This window comes from Melanotaenia boesemani, chromosome 3 (assembly GCF_017639745.1).
Source record: "Melanotaenia boesemani isolate fMelBoe1 chromosome 3, fMelBoe1.pri, whole genome shotgun sequence".
Taxonomy (NCBI): domain Eukaryota; kingdom Metazoa; phylum Chordata; class Actinopteri; order Atheriniformes; family Melanotaeniidae; genus Melanotaenia; species Melanotaenia boesemani.
Genome location: NC_055684.1, coordinates 24409647 through 24429335, shown reverse-complemented (window position 1 = coordinate 24429335; position 19689 = coordinate 24409647). Strand labels below are relative to the sequence as shown.

At 36.9% G+C, this 19689-nt stretch overlaps 2 protein-coding genes across 2 annotated transcripts in view; both read right to left on the bottom strand.

The window, feature by feature from the left end:
• The window catches only part of iars1 (isoleucyl-tRNA synthetase 1), a 52059-nt gene extending 49348 nt beyond the window's left edge, over positions 1–2711 (bottom strand). The window contains exons 1-5 of the mRNA XM_041980213.1: positions 2618–2711; positions 1886–2013; positions 809–965; positions 599–718; positions 425–507 (exon numbers count right to left, since the gene is read on the bottom strand). Of these exons, the coding sequence (XP_041836147.1) occupies positions 425–507; positions 599–718; positions 809–965; positions 1886–2004 (479 nt within the window). The 5' untranslated portion in view covers positions 2005–2013; positions 2618–2711. The remainder of the gene's footprint in view (positions 1–424; positions 508–598; positions 719–808; positions 966–1885; positions 2014–2617) is intronic.
• A 2951-nt stretch (positions 2712–5662) lies between these two features.
• Positions 5663–9115, bottom strand: rpl29 (ribosomal protein L29). Its single transcript, XM_041981526.1, has 4 exons — positions 9042–9115; positions 8555–8607; positions 8389–8453; positions 5663–5835 (listed from the first exon to the last, which is right to left on the bottom strand). Exons 2-4 carry the CDS (start codon positions 8589–8591, stop codon positions 5743–5745), a joined length of 195 nt encoding a protein of 64 aa, XP_041837460.1. The 5' UTR covers positions 8592–8607; positions 9042–9115; the 3' UTR covers positions 5663–5742.
• Positions 9116–19689: the final 10574 nt, after the last annotated feature.

Below are 19689 nucleotides of genomic sequence, written 5' to 3'. Positions count from 1 at the left end.
CTACTGTTTGAAATAAAAATAAAATAAGCAGGTGATGATAATCTTGTAAACCAATAACTGACTAAAAATATCAAAAAGTCAGATATTTTACTATTTCATGGAACAAAATTAATTCATCTTGAATTTGATGGCGACAGCATGTCCTGCAGAAAAAGTTGGAAAAGGGAAACAAAAGGTTGCAAAATGCTGGTATAAACAAACAGCTGAGGGAAGATGTACTAAATCAGTTCAATGGCAGCATTTAAGTAACACGACTGCATATGAAAACAGAAAGCCTCAAAAACCTGTGTCTACAAATTGTGGAGCAATTTCTGAACAATTCTCAGTATAAAATTGTACAGACTTTGCACATCTACATTTATGTATATTTAAAGGCAAATGATGCTGTTTAAAAACAGTATGAAAGATTTCCTAACATCCATACCAGACAGTCTCCATGAACCACGGGTACAGAGTCTTGTAATCATTACTGAAGTCAATCCACCTGCCCATTCGCTTCACTGAAATCTAAGAACAAAAAAGATCAAAAACCATTTGATATCTGGAATTAATTATGAACTCAAATGGATTCAGAAAAACATTAGTCTCCTATACTCACCTCCCATTCATTGGAATATCTCATGACAATGTTTCGGCACTGCTTATTGTATTCAGCAATGCCCATCTTAGCCACATCTTCAGGTCCTTTGATGCCCAAAGTTTTATCAATCTCATACTCCTACACAGACACACAGCACAGGTCAGATGTAAAACATTTTATCAAGTTTGCAGTGATAAAAGAAATTTAAAATATGAGATAAAATCTTACCACAGGCAGCCCATGACAGTCCCAGCCAAAGCGCCTGTCCACATGGAAGCCACTCTGGTGAGCAAAGCGAGTAACAATGTCCTTAATGGTGCCGGCTAAGATGTGACCATAGTGGGGTAGACCCGTGGCAAAAGGAGGGCCATCGTAGAAGGTGTACCTGGTGGTGAGACGGGCAGCAAATACTGTCACCTTGGACTTATCTTAGCAGTAAAACACAAATGTTCTCTATGTAATTCATGAGACATTTCATGATGATGCATTGATTCTAGAGAAAGCCTCGCCTTTGCAACTAACCACACCAGTACTCAAGCAGTTCTATGGTTTCATACAGAAAATCAGCATCTTCAAAATGACAATCTCAAAATGATGAAAACATGAATAAGAGTGTTTGGTTTTTGGAATAATTGTACATACTTTGCTATTAGCTGTATATAGTAAGTGGTGGTTTACAGGAATAAATTCAGCTTGTAGCTAAAGTTATAGCTTTCACTTGGATATTTTCTGTAGGAGTCAAGAAAAGTGTACCATATGGGTGCACAAGCAACCATGCATGCGTTTGTTTGTCAATATTTAAAGGACTTGTCATGGGAAGAAGAAGTCATTTTAATTTTAAAAAAGGAGCACTGTCAAAGATAGAATTTAGTTTCGGATCCTTCCCAGATCCTTAAAAAATTAACTGGTTGCATGCTTTCAAGCTTACTTCTGCTTTACACACACTGAATTTGAGTAGATTATCTAATTCTTACTCTGTTAAATTAAATTAATAATTGTTTTTAACTCATATTTAAAACCGGAATGGCTCTGAAGATGACAACACATCATCTCATATTTTTCCAAAATCAGACTATAGCTGAACTTTAAACAGATACAAAAGAAAAATCATAAAACCTACCGATTCCAATATTTTAGATTATGTATTTTAATATGTTATAATATCTTTAAAACATCTTTAAAACACAAGTTTCCTTAAAACTAGACTCCATAAACAAAATAAAAACTCTAATCTGAAATTAGCACTCTGAACTCAAATGAGTGCCTATTCTCAATGAACTAGAAATCAGTTGCAATCAGATTCACCTCGGTCTGTTCTTGGACTGTTTGAGGCATTCCTGGAAGCAGTCCTTAGCTTGCCAAAATCTAAGGACCTTCTCCTCCTCAGCGGGAAAGTTGACAGACTCAGAGACAGGCTCCACCATGGTGTCAGTCTATATGCAAAAATAAAAACAAGGAAGAAAAAGACCACATTTAAAAAGTCCCCAAACCCTAACTTTACCTACTAATGAACGCCTACTAAATATCACTCCGGCAGCCAATCTTCAACATATAAACATACAAATAGTTTCGGTAATTTTTTTCTGAAATTAAACTGACATTACACGAGATAACTACTGAACATACGAATGTTCTCACTCTTCCTGAGTGTCTCCCACCCTGTACTGAATCTCTAAGACCTGTCTGTCAAATCGGACAGATGTGAACACAACATACCTATCTTTATTGTTTTAAGCTCTAAAGTCAAGATAAATGGATCGTTCATTATAACGGTCAATATGTGACCAGCTGAACTTTGTTGTAATTCATTAAATCTCTTTTCCACAGCTGATGATTCAAAAGAATGACGCCTCCTTGGCGTAAGCTAGCAGGCTAAGCTAGCAGGTCGCTGCTTTAGTTAGTTAGCTTGTTGTTACACAAACCATAAAGTTTGTTAAATGCAACTTTCAAAAGTTGACATTCCCCAGCGGATGTGGGTGAAGTGTAAGTCTAATCAAACCTTTCTGCTGAACCCATAGTTTGACTCCAGGTACTCACATGTTCTGCACCCGGTTCCCAAGACACGAGAAATGATGCAAGCCGGAGTCAGAGCGTAAAAGGAAGTGACGTAGGAACGGAAACTGATTTATTGCTATAAAGTAAAATGTTAAAATATTTTTTACCAACTAAAAGAGCATTAAAACACATAAAAAATACACTGCTCACAAAAATTAAAGGAACACTTTTTTTATTGGGCCTGGCATGAAATCAGTTAAACCTGTCTGATAATTTTCTGGTTGGTTAAGCAGCTGAGGGCATCGTTAATCACTTTCAGCTGTATTGGTGTTCATGGAATTAACAACAGGTGCACCACAGTGGCAACAATCAGAAAACCCTCAAAACAGGACTGGTTTTACATGTGGAGGTCATTTCAAGTTTCTCCCTCTTGATCTTTTTTGGCTGATTTTTCACTCGTGCTGGTTTTGGCTTGAGTAATTATCTCTACTGGCAGTATGAGGCGATTCCTTAACCCTACAGAAGTTGCACAGGTTGTCCAACTTCTCCAGGATGGCACATCCACACGTGCTGCAGCAAGAAGGTTTAATGTGTCTCCCAGCACAATCTCCAGAACATGGAGGAGATTTCGGGAGACTGGTGGTTATTCTCGGAGAGCTGGACAGGGCCGTAGAAGGTCCTCAAGCCATCAGCAAGACCGATACCTGCTCCTTTGTGCAAGGCGGAACAGGCTGAGCACTGCTCGTGCCCTACAGAATGACCTCCAGAGGGCCACTGGTGTGAATGTCTCTACCCAAACAATCAGGAACAGACTTCATGAAGGTGGCCTGAGGGCCCGACGTCCTGTAGTGGGCCCTGTGCTCACTGTCCAGCACCGTGGAGCTCGACTGGCATTTGCTGAAGAACACCAGAATTGGCAAGTCCGCCACTGGCGCCCTGTACTTTTCACAGACGAGAGCAGGTTCACCCTGAGCACCTGTGATAGACGTGAAAGAGTCTGGAGAAGACAAGGAGAACGTTATGCTGCCTGCAACGTCGTTCAACATGACAGGTTTGGTGGTGGGTCAGTGATAGTCTGGGGAGGCATATCCATGGAGGGACGCACAGACCTCTACTGCCTAGGAAATGGTTCTCTGACTGCCATAAGGTATCGAGATGAAATCCTTCAACCCATTGTCAGACCCTACGCTGGTGCAGTAGGTCCTGGTTTCCTCCTAATGCACGACAATGCCCGGCCTCATGTGGCAAGAGTATGCAGGCAGTACCTGGAGGATGAAGGAATTGAAACAATTGAATGGCCTTCACGATCCCCTGACTTAAACCCAATAGAACATGTGTGGGACATTATGTTTCAATCCATTAGGCGCCGCCAAGTTGCTCCTCAGACTGTACAACAGCTCAGGGATGCCCTCACACAGATCTGGGAGGAAATGCCACAAGACACCATCCGTCGTCTCATTAGGAGCATGCCGCGACGTTGTCAAGCATGCATACAAGCTCGTGGGGGCCACACATGATACTGAAAAGCATTTTGAGTTGCAGAAATTAAGTTTTTGAAAAAATGGACTAGCCTGCCACATCTTCATTTCACTCTGATTTTAGGGTGTCTACACAATTGAGCCCTCTGTAGGCTGAAAACTTTTATTTCCATTAAAAGACTTGGCATCCTTTTGTTCCTAAGACATTGCCCTGTCGTTATTTGTATAGATATCCAACTTCATATTGAGATCTGATGTATCTAATGTGTTTCTTTAAAGTGCTCCTTTAATTTTTGTGAGCAGTGTACATTTGCTACATTCCTCTTTACTATTTAGTTCAGATTCTAGACTAACTGATAACTGTTGCATGGCAGGAGAGACAGAAGGGACTATTTGCAAAATAAAGAATAGATTTTTTAAAAACACATGAACCACATTAAATGTAGAATTTCAGCTATTATTAAATACCCTAAGAACAATGAAGACTCTTAATAATTACACTTAACTCAAAATACTTCTGCTTGACATCTTTAATCAATATATGAACTCAAATGGCACATTTGTAATATCCCTGTTTTGATTGGCAGAATAACGTTCAAGTTCCCATAAAACCACAAAAAAAATAAATAAAAAATAAAAAAGTAAAACCACCAGTAATAGCTTTTGTTTTAATAAATTGTTTGAAATTAGGAAAATATCATTGCATGCTTTTACTTAATACTTTCTAACTGTAACATCAATATATTAAAATTTCCATAACTTCCACTTTAAAGTTGGATATCCCGATCGTTTTTGTGCACATAAATAACATTTAAAACAGCTGCACTATAAGGAGTCACAAAAGCTTTTGTTTGACCTTCATATCATTGCAGTTTGTGAGGTAAATTAAATGTGAAAAGACAGAGCTTAAATGCAGTTCTCCTTTATTTAGCCTTTTATTACATGTCTGGCATGGTATTTTGCCTGAATCAAGCTAGAAGGTTGCACAGAAGGTACTTTAAATTATCAATGTTCCTTTCCTTTTCTAGCCGAGTACATAAAATTCTTAACATCTAACAGACTTTCCTTCAGCTTAAGGTAATAAACAGATCATAACCAGATAACCAGAACTCACAACAGCTGTTAACTGTAATCTAACAGCTGAGAGGCAGATTTGTCAAAAGAATTTCAGATATTTCTTCTACACTTAGTGGCTTACTGCATAAACAGAGGGGAGATTTTGCACTGGGCTGCACAGGCTGACACTTTTAATGCTACAGAAAGTAGTAAAGGCATGTCTGCTATAATAGTCTTTAGAGCTCTGCTGAAAGATTCTTTCTACAGGAGGATCACAGCTGCTTTTAAGAAACTTTTTTCTTGTTAACCAGAACCACTGTTTGTCTTATCAATACTAAATCCTGAGATTTTATTTGATTGCCTTTCAGGCCATACTGCTGTCATTTAGGGACAAACTTCAAGGAACCCATGCTGATTCCACTAATACATGGACTTACCTTTTCCCTCACATTTTAAAAGATCCTTCCCTATTGTTGTTAAACTTCTAGATTAAAATAGCCCCCCAATACAAACAGAATCAACAACTGTTATTAAAAATAAATTCAGTCTGTTGTTGGTTTGTTAACAAAGCATTGCTTTATTGTGATGTTGGTAACACAATGTGGACAGACAGGGAGGTGACTGAATGGTGGCTTATTTTTCCTTCATTGCCTTCCGTGCTGCCTTCATGCCCTTCTTGTTATGCTTCTTAGCAAAACGCATATTCCTCAGAAACTTGGGGTCAACCTGCAACACACAGAGGAAAAAATTCAAGTATGAAGGTTTGATTACAAAAATGTCAGCTTTTGAAAAATAAAACACAAAGCAACAATACACAAGCTTAAGAAAAAAATCACACCAAAGGCCTGCCAGTATGAAATGTAGCTGAGCAGCAGCTCAGGTTCTGAAACGTTTACATAAAAATAAAAGTCGTACTGAACTAGAAAAAGATGTCCGCGAAGCATGTAACCCAGAGTTCTTTGTGGAAGAAGGGGTAGTACCACTGTCAAGTGATGAAATCTTTAAAGGAGTTCACGTCAAAGTTCAGACATCTTGAGGTATACAACTTGTGGAAACAAACCTGCAATGTGGCTCAAAACTGCATTTACAAGTCTCACCAGCTTAAAAAATAAAACATGCTATTGACAGCCTGGGCAAATATTTTCCTTTTCATATGAAAACATCAAATACATGCTCACAATGAAACACTGACTTTTATACAACTATCCAACACTGAGGCTGGTTACCAGGCATTCAGAATGAAGAGCTTTTAGCTTACAAATCACCTTTTTGTTAAAATAAAAATCACAACTTTATCATTAGGCTGAGCACTTGTTTCACAGACAACCGCACAGCAGTATTTGTACAACTCAGTTTGATGAAAATGAGGATTAAGCTCATTGTTTTGCTTCACAATTTAACAAGAAAAATGTTCATATGTTAAGAGTTATTGATCTACACATTTCTAATAGCTTGACAGCATTTGACTGAATAAGTTGTTTCACAACAGTTCTGCCAGTTTTCAGTATGTTGCATAAATTGTGGGATTTGCATCTTTTAAACGGTTATGACAGGGCTTTGCAAGCCTTTTAACAGACTTACAATTTTTCTAACTTGTGCCACCAAAGTCTGCCGTGTAAGCCCCCCCCAAAAAATCTCAAGGCTTATTTTTGCTTTCTTTACGTGCCTTAACAGGTACGTCCATTTCAAGCATCCCTGCTCTCATATTTCCTTTATGTTGGCATGGTTAAGTCAATACTAGGGCTGCAACAATAAAAACAAACAATAAAAATAGTCGACAATTGTCAGCAAAATAAACAAAACAAACAAAAAAAAAAAAACTATAGAGTGAGGCATTGTAGTCTTCTTCCCTATCTCAGAGTTGCACACGTGGAAAGAAAAAAAACTACAGAGTGAGACGTCGTCTTCTTCTCCTATCTCTGTTGAGAGTTGCACATGCGCAATAAAGTCCGCCAGGGGAAAAATATGGCGACCGACCAGGGAACAAAACGGTGGCAGAGGACGTCAAAAGTCTGGGATAACTTCACGTTAAACTTGTAAATTAAATACATGTGAGATTTGTAAAGCAGACCTTGAATACCACAGAAATGCATCTGCAATGCTTAAACATAAAAAGGAAGCATGTCAGACATACATAACCTCATGCAAGATTTAAAAGCTGAAAGTGAAATAAGTCAATACATCCCCCAGAGGGCAGACCTCCAAGTTCCAACGTCAGTTTCAAACAGTAGCAAACATGGCGACGGTGGAGGAAATCATGGCAATGTATTGTCTCAGAAAGACACGAGGCGGCGCAGTAGACGGCAGTGGTCTGTCATTAAACACACCACAGCCCATTATTCTTTGTTCCTTTCACAGGTCGCACAACAGCTATACTGCTCAACACTGCCAGCAGCTTCAAGTGGTAATAGTCCATTCGCTCCGTCAGGGTACATATCCGCAAGGGGCTGAAGACAGAACGAATTATGCACGCAAATGATGTAGAAGACGGACAGAATGCTCTATATCCATCTTTAACGTAGAGCATAAATGGGAACTTCGGCACAACATCCTGAAGATGTCTCAACTGCTGAAACAAATCTAGAAAAGGCTTGCCAGAGAAGCTGTGAGTGACAACACAGAAGTATTTGTTGGAGACACGTTTTCTGCTGCAGTCACAAAAAAAAAAAAAAAAAAAAAGCATGATGAACTGGTGCTAGTTTGACTTTTAAAAAAAAGAAGGAGAAATCTTTGATGCACCACCACCAGTAGATGTTTCACCAGATTTGTTGCCTGTTAGGATGCATATGCCAATTCATACCCTGACCATGGAAAGCAGAGGAAGACTAACGTATTTTAAGAAGCCAATCAGTGAATATATAATACAATACTTAAAAAAAAAAGAAAAAAAAAGGTGGTCATATGCCAGTCTATCAGCCTGTTGAACGCTAGCATATTTACAGTCTGTTGCTCCCAACAACCACAGCTTGCTACAATTCAGCTGATTTCATCAGTTTGCATGCATCACAATCACCAGGATCATCCAATGTCCATCATACAGTGCAGCTTGCGGTCAATGGCTAAAATTGCTGTGTTGTAGCTTTTAACAGGATTCATTTGGAAATGTTGCCGTGCACATAAATGTACCCACTGATATAGCAAAACAGAAAAAGAATAAACTGCAAGTCCACACAGTCTGTTCCTCTGTGTGTATGACACAGTTTCAGTTCACATGTATAAGACAAGCTGGTTTCTCCAGAGTACATCTGATGCATGTCTGAAGAGAATAAATGAGCATACCCCTTTCAAGGACTCGTAGCGCTGAGATCTGGGCTTCTTAATGCCATTCCTGTGGGCTTTACGAGCTGTTGATAAAGAGGACAAAATTCAGTACAGCCAAACTATTTACTATACTTTCAGTATGAAACACCTTAAATTAACTACCACAGGTTTAGTTTGTACTTACACTGGTTGTGAGTTGTGTGGTTCTTAGACTTTGCCATTTCGACGCTTGTGAATCTAATAAAAGGATAAAGATGGCTGTGAAGTTATATACATCTGCACAAGTATCACTTCCATGCCAACAAAAGCTAGCTTGGCTTGAACCGCTAAACGCTTAATAATATTCGTTTAAACTGCGTTTACTGTAACAGTGCAACAAATAACGATATACCAGAACAAAAGAATAAAACACGGGATTCTACGTTAAACATGAAAAAGCCGCGTTTTAAGGTTTAGCTGCGGCGATGCTACTGATTAGCTGCAGAGATGTTAGCTCTTTTCAGGTGTCTTAATAGTCTTTTATTGAGGGTCAGATGTAAACCATACTGCGGTAGATCTATCATTGACCAAGAGATTTATCAAATTCCGTGTGTATTTGTGTACAAATTTGTGAACTACGAGCAGATTAATACAGATTTGAATGAGTCCACCAAACTAAGATAATAGTATACCTGCCACACGAACAGACGACAACCGGAAGAGAAAGCAGGCCGCCCCGGTCACGGCAGAGAAAGGAAAAGACTTGAGTCAAGAAGGGAAATTCCTGGTAACAGAGGCGTTTGTTTACTTACACTGCCACCTGTTGGTGGTTTCTGGTACAACAGGCGGAAGACCACAGTGTCCACATGGTGTCGCTCTCAGCCAAAGAGTGTTCATTCTGTTTTATGTTTTAGAAATTTAAGGCATGATTTCTTCTGTTTGGAGGACCAAAAGATCTTTTACTCTTACTAATGGAATACAATTAACTTAAAATTTTTTGTTATTTATACACCATGTTCCTATTTTTTAATATTATATAATGATACAAAAAAAAGTCCTATAGGTTATTATCAGCAGCTCCTTATAGAAAGTATGCCCCACTCAGCAAGTCTTGATGTAATATCCAGCCCCTATGTAAGACTGGTCTGTAATAGTGGCTGGATAGCTCAGTTGGCAGAGCATCCATCTCTCATGCAGGAGACCAGAGTTTGATTTCCCCTGGGGATGAATATTAACACCTTCAAGTTGGGTCCTTAGGCAAGACCCTTAACATTACTGCCTAACTACTGTAAGTCACTTTGGATAAAAGTGTCTGCTAAATTAATGTAATTCAAATGCATTTCATATTTTCAACTTAAAAATTACACCTGTGGTTCATTAACATTTTAACTTCTATGTTAGCATGTGATTTGTGATAATAGAAAAAATTCTAATTGTGTGGCCCACTGCTGCTGCTAAAATTCAGTTGTAAAAACAGCAAAGTATTTCTACAAACCAGTAAAGATGAGTACTTGACATGTGAGTGATGAGTGAGGCAGATATATTTTTGTATAGTGCAACTGCACGACAAAATGCAAGGAACGTGCCTCAACCAGCTGTACGAAGTCCATTTATATCAGAAAACGGATGGCAGATAGAACAAGTAGGAAGCAGAAAAAGCCACTAATTTGTTATCTTGTATGCTTTTGAATTTTTAATGTCACAATCAGGAAATCTCAAAAAAAAAAGAAAAAAAAGGATTAATATATCAAGCACAAAAGATCCCTTTTTAAATACAGAGTCAGTGTTTTTATTGCATAATTGTCCTAATTATAATAAAATTATCTTAAATTACCAGAAATATGAATGGAATCTGGTGAAAACAGCATGGGATTTACTGTTGACAGATATGCTGAAAATAGAGATTACTTAAACACGCATTGCAGTGGGATGATGGCCAGCATATATAGACTGAACCAGAGAGATTACTGTGCTGCTGGCCTTGCCCTCCAATGTGATGGATGTGAATGGATGTGAATGGATGCAGAACCATGTGACTGAGCTTACACATTTTTCTCACAGGCAAACACATTTGATGCCACACTGAAAGCACCAAGGGATTTTTCTATAACGGTTACATCATCTCCTTCCTTTCCTTTCCTTTCCTTTCCTTTCCTTTCCTTTCCTTTCCTTTCCTTTCCTTTCCTTTCCTTTCCTTTCCCAGCTGAGGTTGGGTGAATCCCTGTTCAAGCAGAAGAAATCATACTGCAGCATCCTATATTTAGACCTTCGTTTGATCACACGAATCTCTCCGTTCCACTCTGCGGCACACAGTTCTGTTCTTTCAATTACAACTGGGTACATGAGTTATCTTATGATTTCTCCTTGTTTTAACAATGGTCACAGGTGTGCTGGTTTTCATTGCTCTGATATCTTTCAGACACAGCAGTTTTGGTTCTGTGGTAAATTTATATAATGAAATGTACATCTTTTGTGAATGAGTTTAAGTGTGTTATTCTACATCTGTTAGATATACAGTATTATACTGCATTAATGTGGCAAATACAAAATTAGCATAGCTCATAATACATACATTTTTAATACATAAAAAAATATTTAAAGCACAGAGTTGTTTAGAAGAAAGCAACTCACTGATGACTGGTATCTTTGACTAAGTTTTTTATTTTTTTTTATTTTATTTTAAGTCCTTCCTGCAGCTTTTTGTTTCAGTCTACAGAACCCAGTTTGTGGGTGGTGGTCTGCTCTGTGGGTCAGTTTACATGTAATGTCAGAGCCGTTTTGTTCACATATTCAAAATCACTACTGTTGACAACCTAACATCTCACCTGATCTTATATGTCAACTAAAGCCCTGCAGGAAGGGAAGGCAGAAACAACGTTGAGCTGACAGAGTCAAACACAACCGCCAGTAAAAAATAATAACTTTGATTTTACCTTTGTGTTAGATGATTATCAGTTAGATCCCTAACCCCCAAATGCCTCATGTAAAATCTCATATATAATACCAAGAAGCTGAAAATGTTAATTAATTTTCTGATTGTAACTAGTTTTGCATCAGAAAGAGAAAACACCACAAAAGGACATCTATGATTGTTCATGCTTGTTAAAAATGCTTTACTGCTTCTCAGATGTTACATTGCCCATTTGATATTAAGAGGAAATATATATATATATATATATATATACCTATATATATATAAATTTCAAAAGTTTGGGGTCACTTTGCTATGGGATTCAATAGGAACAGTAGTGTATATATATATATATATATATATATATATATATATATATTTATCTTTTTTTCAAGCTAAGTTGTTTTTCTCTTTTGGGGTATAAGATTTAAAGTACTCTAAAATACATTTAATAAGATAGGGTGCATCATTTAGCATGACCTACTTACAGTATAATGATGGTTTGTAAAGAGACAGAGTCTTCAGAGATACTGTACATTAATTCACATCAATAATAGAGAACCAACAGGGAATCATCAGCTCTACTCTGTTACTTAATCTCATCCTTGTGAGGGAACACAACGTATCACATGCTGAATCCACTGCTGCTGGCCTTTGTCTGAATCAGCCTTATTGTGGCTATTAATGCCTCTCTTTTTGTGTGTTTTTCTCCAACTTTCTTTAAAAGCTTTAGATAACAGTTGTAGGCAACGTTTTAGTGATGGGGTTATGTAGTATTCTTATGATGTGTCTTGCTGCATTCATGAGCCAGCATGATGCTAATGATAGTTTTGTTGAAAGAATATGAAACTAAGTGTTGTTGGGTATAGTTTGAAATAGATCCCGATTCCATAAATAAACAATTCACTTTACCAAAAATTGTATAACTTTAAGTTTTTCACTTAAAGTTGCATGGGACACTTCACTTTAAAATTTCTCCCTTGTTCGATGAGTGGGGTTTTATGAATATGCTAATGAGCAGTGGTCCATCCTCACAGCTCTTCCTCACTGACTGCAAAAAGGCAATCTTATGCATTAATACTGTAGAAGAACAAATAAAATAATGATTAAGACTGCTAACTCTTCCTTAGTGAGCACCAGAATCGTGGGTCTTTCACATAAGACACAACAACCGCTTCCACTTTGTTTTTTTTTTCAGCCACACACCAATACAGCTGTGCAGGACTCTGACACAGTATGCAGCCGTCTCCCCACCTGAAAACCTGCTTCCCCATAGGGGTTTTTTTCTTTTATGGCAAACAAGAAAGACCCCCCCCCCCCCCCCCCCAAAAAAAACACACACACAAGAAAAAGAATAAACTCAAAAACATGTCCTCACATACTTGTGGTGTCTTCAGGATAATTGGCTGGAACAATGTCAAACTTCATAATTGATAAACCCAACAAAGCAAAGCAGCTATTCTCCCTAGTTACGCCATAAAAGTCAAATAGAACCTAAATCTTTCATTAGCAAACAAGCAGTTAATTGAAGTAAAATTAATGGGGAGTCTCAGGTCTCCAGTCCACAGAGAATGTGTGATATCTACATATGCTATGTTCATAAGTCCAAAGCAGCAGTGTCACAGTCCATAGTTGTAAATTGTGAAATGAAAGTTTTTCTCTTCTCATGTGACACATCAAGACTCACAAGTCATGAACCGTAAGAGGTGAAAGTCATAACCACGTGCATTTTTGTAATGAAATAACCAAATATATTGCACCATAGATCTAACCTTGTACATTCATTTTAACCCTACCATGTAGGTTATTTTAGTCCTGACATTAAAAGTTCACTGTTTGGAGTTTGTTCTAGAAAAGTAGGGAATTGGATCAAAAGTACAAAAGTACAAGGACTGTGGAAAACAATATTTTTCAAGGCAAGTTTCAAACTATTGATGTCCTGCTTGAAGTAGAGGTGTAAGGAGAAAGGTCCACAGATTCTCTAATTTATCTTTTTTCAGTGTTTCATGTCCAAACACCAGCAGTGAAAAGTGGACATCATGCGGTGGGAACATGGAGAGGTAAAAAATGTTGCCATGCTCACAAATAAAAGTTTAAGTTGCATCTCTGTAGAGAAGTGAGGAAGGAAGACACAGCTATTGCACAGGTTTAAACTTTTATTGTTATACTGCAGCATTCTGTGCTGTGGACCAGCCTTTTAACTCCTTAATGCCTATCATAGCAAATTTGTGACAAACCACTTTTAGTCTTTTTTTTAAATGATTATTTTATTGATTTTTGTTATTTTGATTAATCTGTTCTTATATATTTTATAACATTTTTGTATTTTTTTTATAGTATTTATTCTTTTTATTATTTATTTATTTTTTAAATTTATTTATTATTTGTAGCTCATTTTATTCCACTTTTTCAAATTTTTTTCTTAATTATTATTATTTTTTTAATCTATGATGGTTAAAAGGAAAAGTGAAAATAATTAAGAATAAATCGATCCATCCGTCCAGGGTCGGGTCGCAGCTGCATAAGCAGGGAAGCCCAGACTTCCCTCTACCTGGCCACATTTGCCAGCTTGTCCGGGGATCCCGAGGCGTTCCCAGGCCAGCCGAGACATGTAGTCCCTCCAGCATGTCCTTGGTCCTCTCCGGGGTCTCCTCCTGGTGGGACGTGCCCGGAACACCTCACCAGGGAGGCGTCACTAAGAATAACAGCAATAATATATATATATATATATATATATATATATATATATATATATATATATATATATATATATATATATATGTATATGTATATATATAAAATCATATAAATAATTCTTTATTTTCTTTTAGCGCTTTTACTCAATTAAAAAAAACAACTGGGACCTTATCACATTATGACGTGACAGTTTTATTGCTAAAACATAAAATGGATTGTGTTATAAAACAAGTTTCATTTTAAAAACATGAAATATATCACATTACAATGTGATAAATTATATTGAAGGAACATGAAATGCAACCTATTGTGTGCAGATAATGTTGTGACCTAGCTATATTGGAACAAAATACATTACCAGTTAAATGTTTGGCACACTTTCCTATTACATCCAACGGGTCAGTGCGCCCAAACTTTTGACTGGTATTGTACATTTTATGGAAATTATTTTCATTTCTTTCATTATTTTCTTTTTGTCAATGATTAATTGTTCTACTCTGATTTATTGTTGTACACACAGTGGGACAATTATGAGCAACACATTCGCTGCATGCGCACAATGGTGTTTGTGTCTTAGTATGTGTGTTGCTTTTGATTAACACGTGTAAGTGGTTACGCTTGTGGCTTTGTTGTCTTCTGAAGGCTAAAATTAAAAAGATATATATATATATATATATATTTTTTTTTTATTATTTTTTATTTGGGTGACAGTGCTACGCATAAGTGCAAACATGTCATGATTAAAATACATTTAAGTGTTACGTAAAAACTAATCCAAAAAAGGAAGCATTCATAAAAGGTAGAATCATCGTGAAACTGCAGGACTGGGTCAGAAGATAACTTTCCTTCTTAAAAACTGTTGGTGACTAATGCTTATTGTTCCCATTCATCTGATATTTCTCTTCAACAAACGTCCTGCTTTACTTGTATTACTTAACCTTCTCATTCACAAACTCTGCCTATTTCTCTTAATTATTCTTATTTTCTTCTCAGCTCTTACTCAGTTTTACCCCTAAAGATTGGGCTGTCTTTTGCAATGTTCCACACCTACTTTCATTTCCTTTTCATCTGTATGAGGAAGTCTATTTTTTTGCTTTTTGCATCACGGCCAATCCCTGAGGGACTCACTTCACGTCAACACATGAAAGAGGTCATTTGTTTCTAGACCTTGCACATACAACAATTCAGACTGGTGGGGGGAACATGGTGTTCCACAATAAGAAGTGTAAATTAATCAATCAGACACTGTTATAAATATTTAACGTCCTCTTTGGCTTACATTATTAGTTGATACAATAGTTAACAAGCCCATAACTGTTGTTAGGAGAACATTATTAACCTAGATTACTTTATCGCAGATCTTCAGTGAGTTTTATTAAATCAGCTCAGTTAAATCCAATAAAATTCTAACTACCTAACTACTACTGCATGTGCAGAAATAAAAACAGCTTAAATGGGCTCATGACTATAATACCTGTTGTAATACCAGACCAAATGATAATGATGTATGCCCAAATACTTGACTGTTACTGTACTTCATGTTTAGTGCAAACATAAAGTAAATGGGCCCTTCAAAGAAAGTGTATACATAGATTCTGATAACAAAAACATTAGATTTTTTTAAATTCACAAACAAAACTATGTGCTCCTGTCATTTTAGTGTTGTTATGATAATATAATATTTTACAACAGTGTCCTTTGGCCATTATTCAGCTGGTGAGATTATGATTACATAATGTGGGTTTTCACCCATTGGGTCAAAAAGACACCAAAACCTAATTATATAGATGTGTGAATTCCAGTTTGCAAGTAATTCACTGGGTGTTACTACACCCTTTAACAGCTGATTACCCTGGTTAGAGCAACAGTGAACCAATGTACCCATTTACATATGAGTTTTGAAATGAACACTGATAACATAATTCAAGATATTGCTGGAAATGGCAACTGGTCAGGTTTTAGGCTTCTTTTCTGTCTGAACATGCCTCGTTTCAGATTTTAGGTGGAAGAAAATACCCAAAGTACACATACAAATAGTTTATTTCATTGCGTTTTGTCTATTTACATTTATACATTACATTACAAACATAGGCATATATTTAGTTAGATGTACATTACATGAAATTAAAATCATATTGATAAAACAGCAGAAGTGACATTAACTGACCAAATGTTTCTGTATTAGTTTCTTGAGCAACTTGCATATTCACAAATTACTCAAGAGGAGCAGTTCTGTAGGAGGAAGTTGCTTCAGTTGTGGTTAAATAGTTCCTCTTTGAACATAACAGGTGTGATGAATGTTTTCCTGCCTGGTTAAAATGAAAACTGACCTTGTTTTGTTACGTTATATCATTAGTTTACAGCAAAACTCTAAGTATTCTCTATTGGACAAGTTCACTGGTACTGATCAATACCCTTGGACTCATCCTTACATGTGAGCTTTAATTAACAGAGGATGGAAGCAGAGCATGCTGGGAACTGCTGGGGTAGACAAGAGAAGGGATAAAATGGTCAGTGACGGCTAAGATCAAGCGTTCTTATTGGCTAAGAAGAGGCACTACTGGCTATTACAACTTTGTTCCAACATGATCTTGGCAAAAGTAACATCTCTGCCCGTTTCAGACTTCCTGCTCCACTCTTAAACTGTCTCCAACCTCAGCATTCATAAACTGCCTATAAATATTATTGTTTCAGTCTGTTCATTGGCTCATTGTAAATGCACATATTGATTAAGTTCTGCCTCAAACCACAAATGCATTTCAGTAAAGCTGGCGGCTCAGTTCAAAGAAAACTAGCACATTGTTATTTCTGGAAGAGATAACTCAGAGTTTCTTCCAGTGTAGCCTCTTGACGATGTCAGGGAATCAGACACTGGCTCATTGTTGCAAACTCAGCTGAGACTTTACACCAATTTATATTTTGGCAGCTAAAAGGTTTCTGAACTCTCAGCCTTCAAGCAACACTCTTGATCTATTTCACTTACTTTCTGCTATACACCATAAATCATTCAGAGCTTGTTGCTTTTTGTTTTTCAGTGATTATAATCATGATTGTAATTAAAACTGTATATTATCAGTGTATTATTACGTCTTGTCTTTATGAAATTATTACACAAGCTAGACTGCAGAAAAGATGGTTTTTGCTGCGCAAAAGCTGATTAGGATCTTAATAAACTAATTATTTTTGCACAGAAATGCACAAGATATACACAAGTAATTATAAGTTATTATTGCAATAGTTCTTTTTTTATTGTTCAATGTATGACTTTTTTGGAGAAGTGAGAAAAATGGTAATTGTAGATTTTAGAGGATTGAAGATGAATCATAAATGACTAAGATAAAAAGAAAATTATCATATTTGACAATCTGTAAATGTGTTTTGTTTTTCTTTGCTTTGCTTAAACAATTACTAAAGTGATTCATTTATTATTTAAATTAATCAATTTATAATTAATATTAATTATAAGTTACATATTAATCTGATTTAGGAGTAAAATATAGAGAACTTAAATGACCACCTGTGTGCAATTATGAAGAAATAATTACACAGAAGTGTTTACTCTGTTGCCAGTCAGGAGGAAGATGCCAGAGTTGTAAAAAGGTAAACCGCCATCTTTTGCTGACTAAGAACTTTTGGTACCTCAACCTAACCAAACAGTGAGGAAGGAAAAATATATTCCAAAAACAGTCTCTGACAGGATTTACACATGCCGAGTTAAACGTAAAACAAAAGCAGATGTCTCACACTGGAATTATACTCAGGTCTCAAGGATCAAGGAACTTACTCCACCAACGCCTTGTAAACCTTTGCTGTAAAAACAATTAGTATATTGGTGGTATTTCTATATTGTGAATAAGTGATGACAAGTAAAAAGTTGAAGAGAAATAATATTCTTAATAAGACTTTTGGATAGAATCTGGAAACAAGAAGCTGACACACTACAAGACTTGTGCAGATTTTCTCAACAATTCAACCCCTAACTCCGCTAATTCAGAATCCATTCTGCATCCTACCTGTACTGTGAGTTCTTTCCAGCCAGTAAAAGACCGTCTTATTGTTTGTGACATATGCCACAAGCGGCATCCTAATTGTTTATATGATCAAGTCATACAAGCACCACCATGTGAAAATCAAATCCAAGCCAAGACAGGTTAAGGGCAACACAACCACAAAGAATTACAGCAAACAATGTAGCACAAAGAAGCTACTGCTACTGCCACTTCAAACAGAGTTGTACACAAAGAGCTGTGATAATTCCCTGTTTGGCTTTCATCTAAAGCTCAACCTGCCAAGGAAATTCTTATATATGCACTGTTGGATTCTCAGAGTGATACGATCTTCATTCTAAGCGAAGTAGCTGAAGCTTTAGACGCAAATAAAGAACAAGTCAAACTCAAGTTTTCTACAATGACAGTACAAAAAACAGTAGTAAGCTGTAAAAGATTAATAAATCTTCAAATTTGTGGCTTCTACTCTGCCAACAAGATGTTATTACCACCAAACTACATGCGTGAAGTTTATACCAGCACACAGAACTCACATAGCAACAAATGACACAGCAAAAGTTTGGTTCCATCTACAGCATCCCCAAGATGAGCATGCACCTTTGCAAGACTATAAAGTATTGGATACAACTGCACTCAAGTCCTACTTCCAAGAGAGATTGCACCAGGCAAAGACAATAGGCCTTTTTTGTTTGTTTGGAGCAGCCTCATCCCCTGGCTGTGCCAATTATGGCGTAAAACATCTGGAAGCACAAGGAAAAGGTCAGTTCAGAGAAAATACTGTACTCTTCATTCAAAGAAATTTCTATGTAGATGATAGTTTAGTGTTAATACCGAAGAAAACATCCAACTTGTCAAAAAGTCAAGAAAACTTGGTCTCACTGGTAAGTTAAGCCTTCACAAGTTAGTTTCAAACAGTGAAAAGGTGCTGACAACCATCCCAGAAGCAGAATGAACGACTGCCAAAGATCAAGACGTGTCCTTGAGTTTACCACATATAGAGAGAGCTCTTGGAGTAGAGTGGTGCATTACATCAGACTCATTCAAGTTCAGAGTTCCAGTGAAATTTGGAGAGAAGTCTTCAAATAAACCTGTTGCAAGAAAGCCACTTGTGTCTGCCTGTGCTTCAAGGGAATTATAGTGAATATTGAACTTAGCTTTGCAGTTGATGTCTGCATTTGGTTCTTGGCTTCCTGTTGCATAGAACAAAAAGATGGTACCACCAAATGGACACATGTTAGACCAACTCCTGCAAACAACCAACTTTTGCAGAGTTGAATGTGTTATACCTGGATCATACCGTTTAATTACTTTTGTACCTTTGTTCTGTGTGCCATACAGGTTCAAATTTCTTGTCTAAGATCTTCAGTACAATTGCAAAACATGAATATTAGACTTTCAAAAAGGAAAGAAAGCTAATATTGGGACATTAATCCAGGTCCAGAGGATTTGCTGGAGTGCTAAAATTCTCTATAATTCAAATAACTTTCATGTCTAAATAACTGCAGGTGATATTCACAAATATTGGAAAGGACAGTTGACACAGTGAAGCAGTTCTGCTCAGGAAATGAAGGCAGAGGCACAAAGTGACACAGAAACAGCAAAGCACGTCACTCCTCTGAGCCTTAAGCTACAAAGCCCAGCTTCACACTTTACAGAGAACTGTTTTAGATTTTAAATAAGCAAAGTAATATCAATATGTAGTTTCATAAAATCATCATGAACAGG

Excerpts from the sequence above, each read along its gene's own strand:
- rpl29 (XM_041981526.1), bottom strand. The coding sequence starts at position 8,591 with ATGGCAAAGTCTAAGAACCACACAACTCACAACCAGT. Across the intron at positions 8,454-8,554 it reads CCACACAACTCACAACCAGT|CTCGTAAAGCCCACAGGAAT; the intron begins GTAAGTACAAAC and ends CTTTATCAACAG. Across the intron at positions 5,836-8,388 it reads GCTACGAGTCCTTGAAAGGG|GTTGACCCCAAGTTTCTGAG; the intron begins GTATGCTCATTT and ends TGTGTGTTGCAG.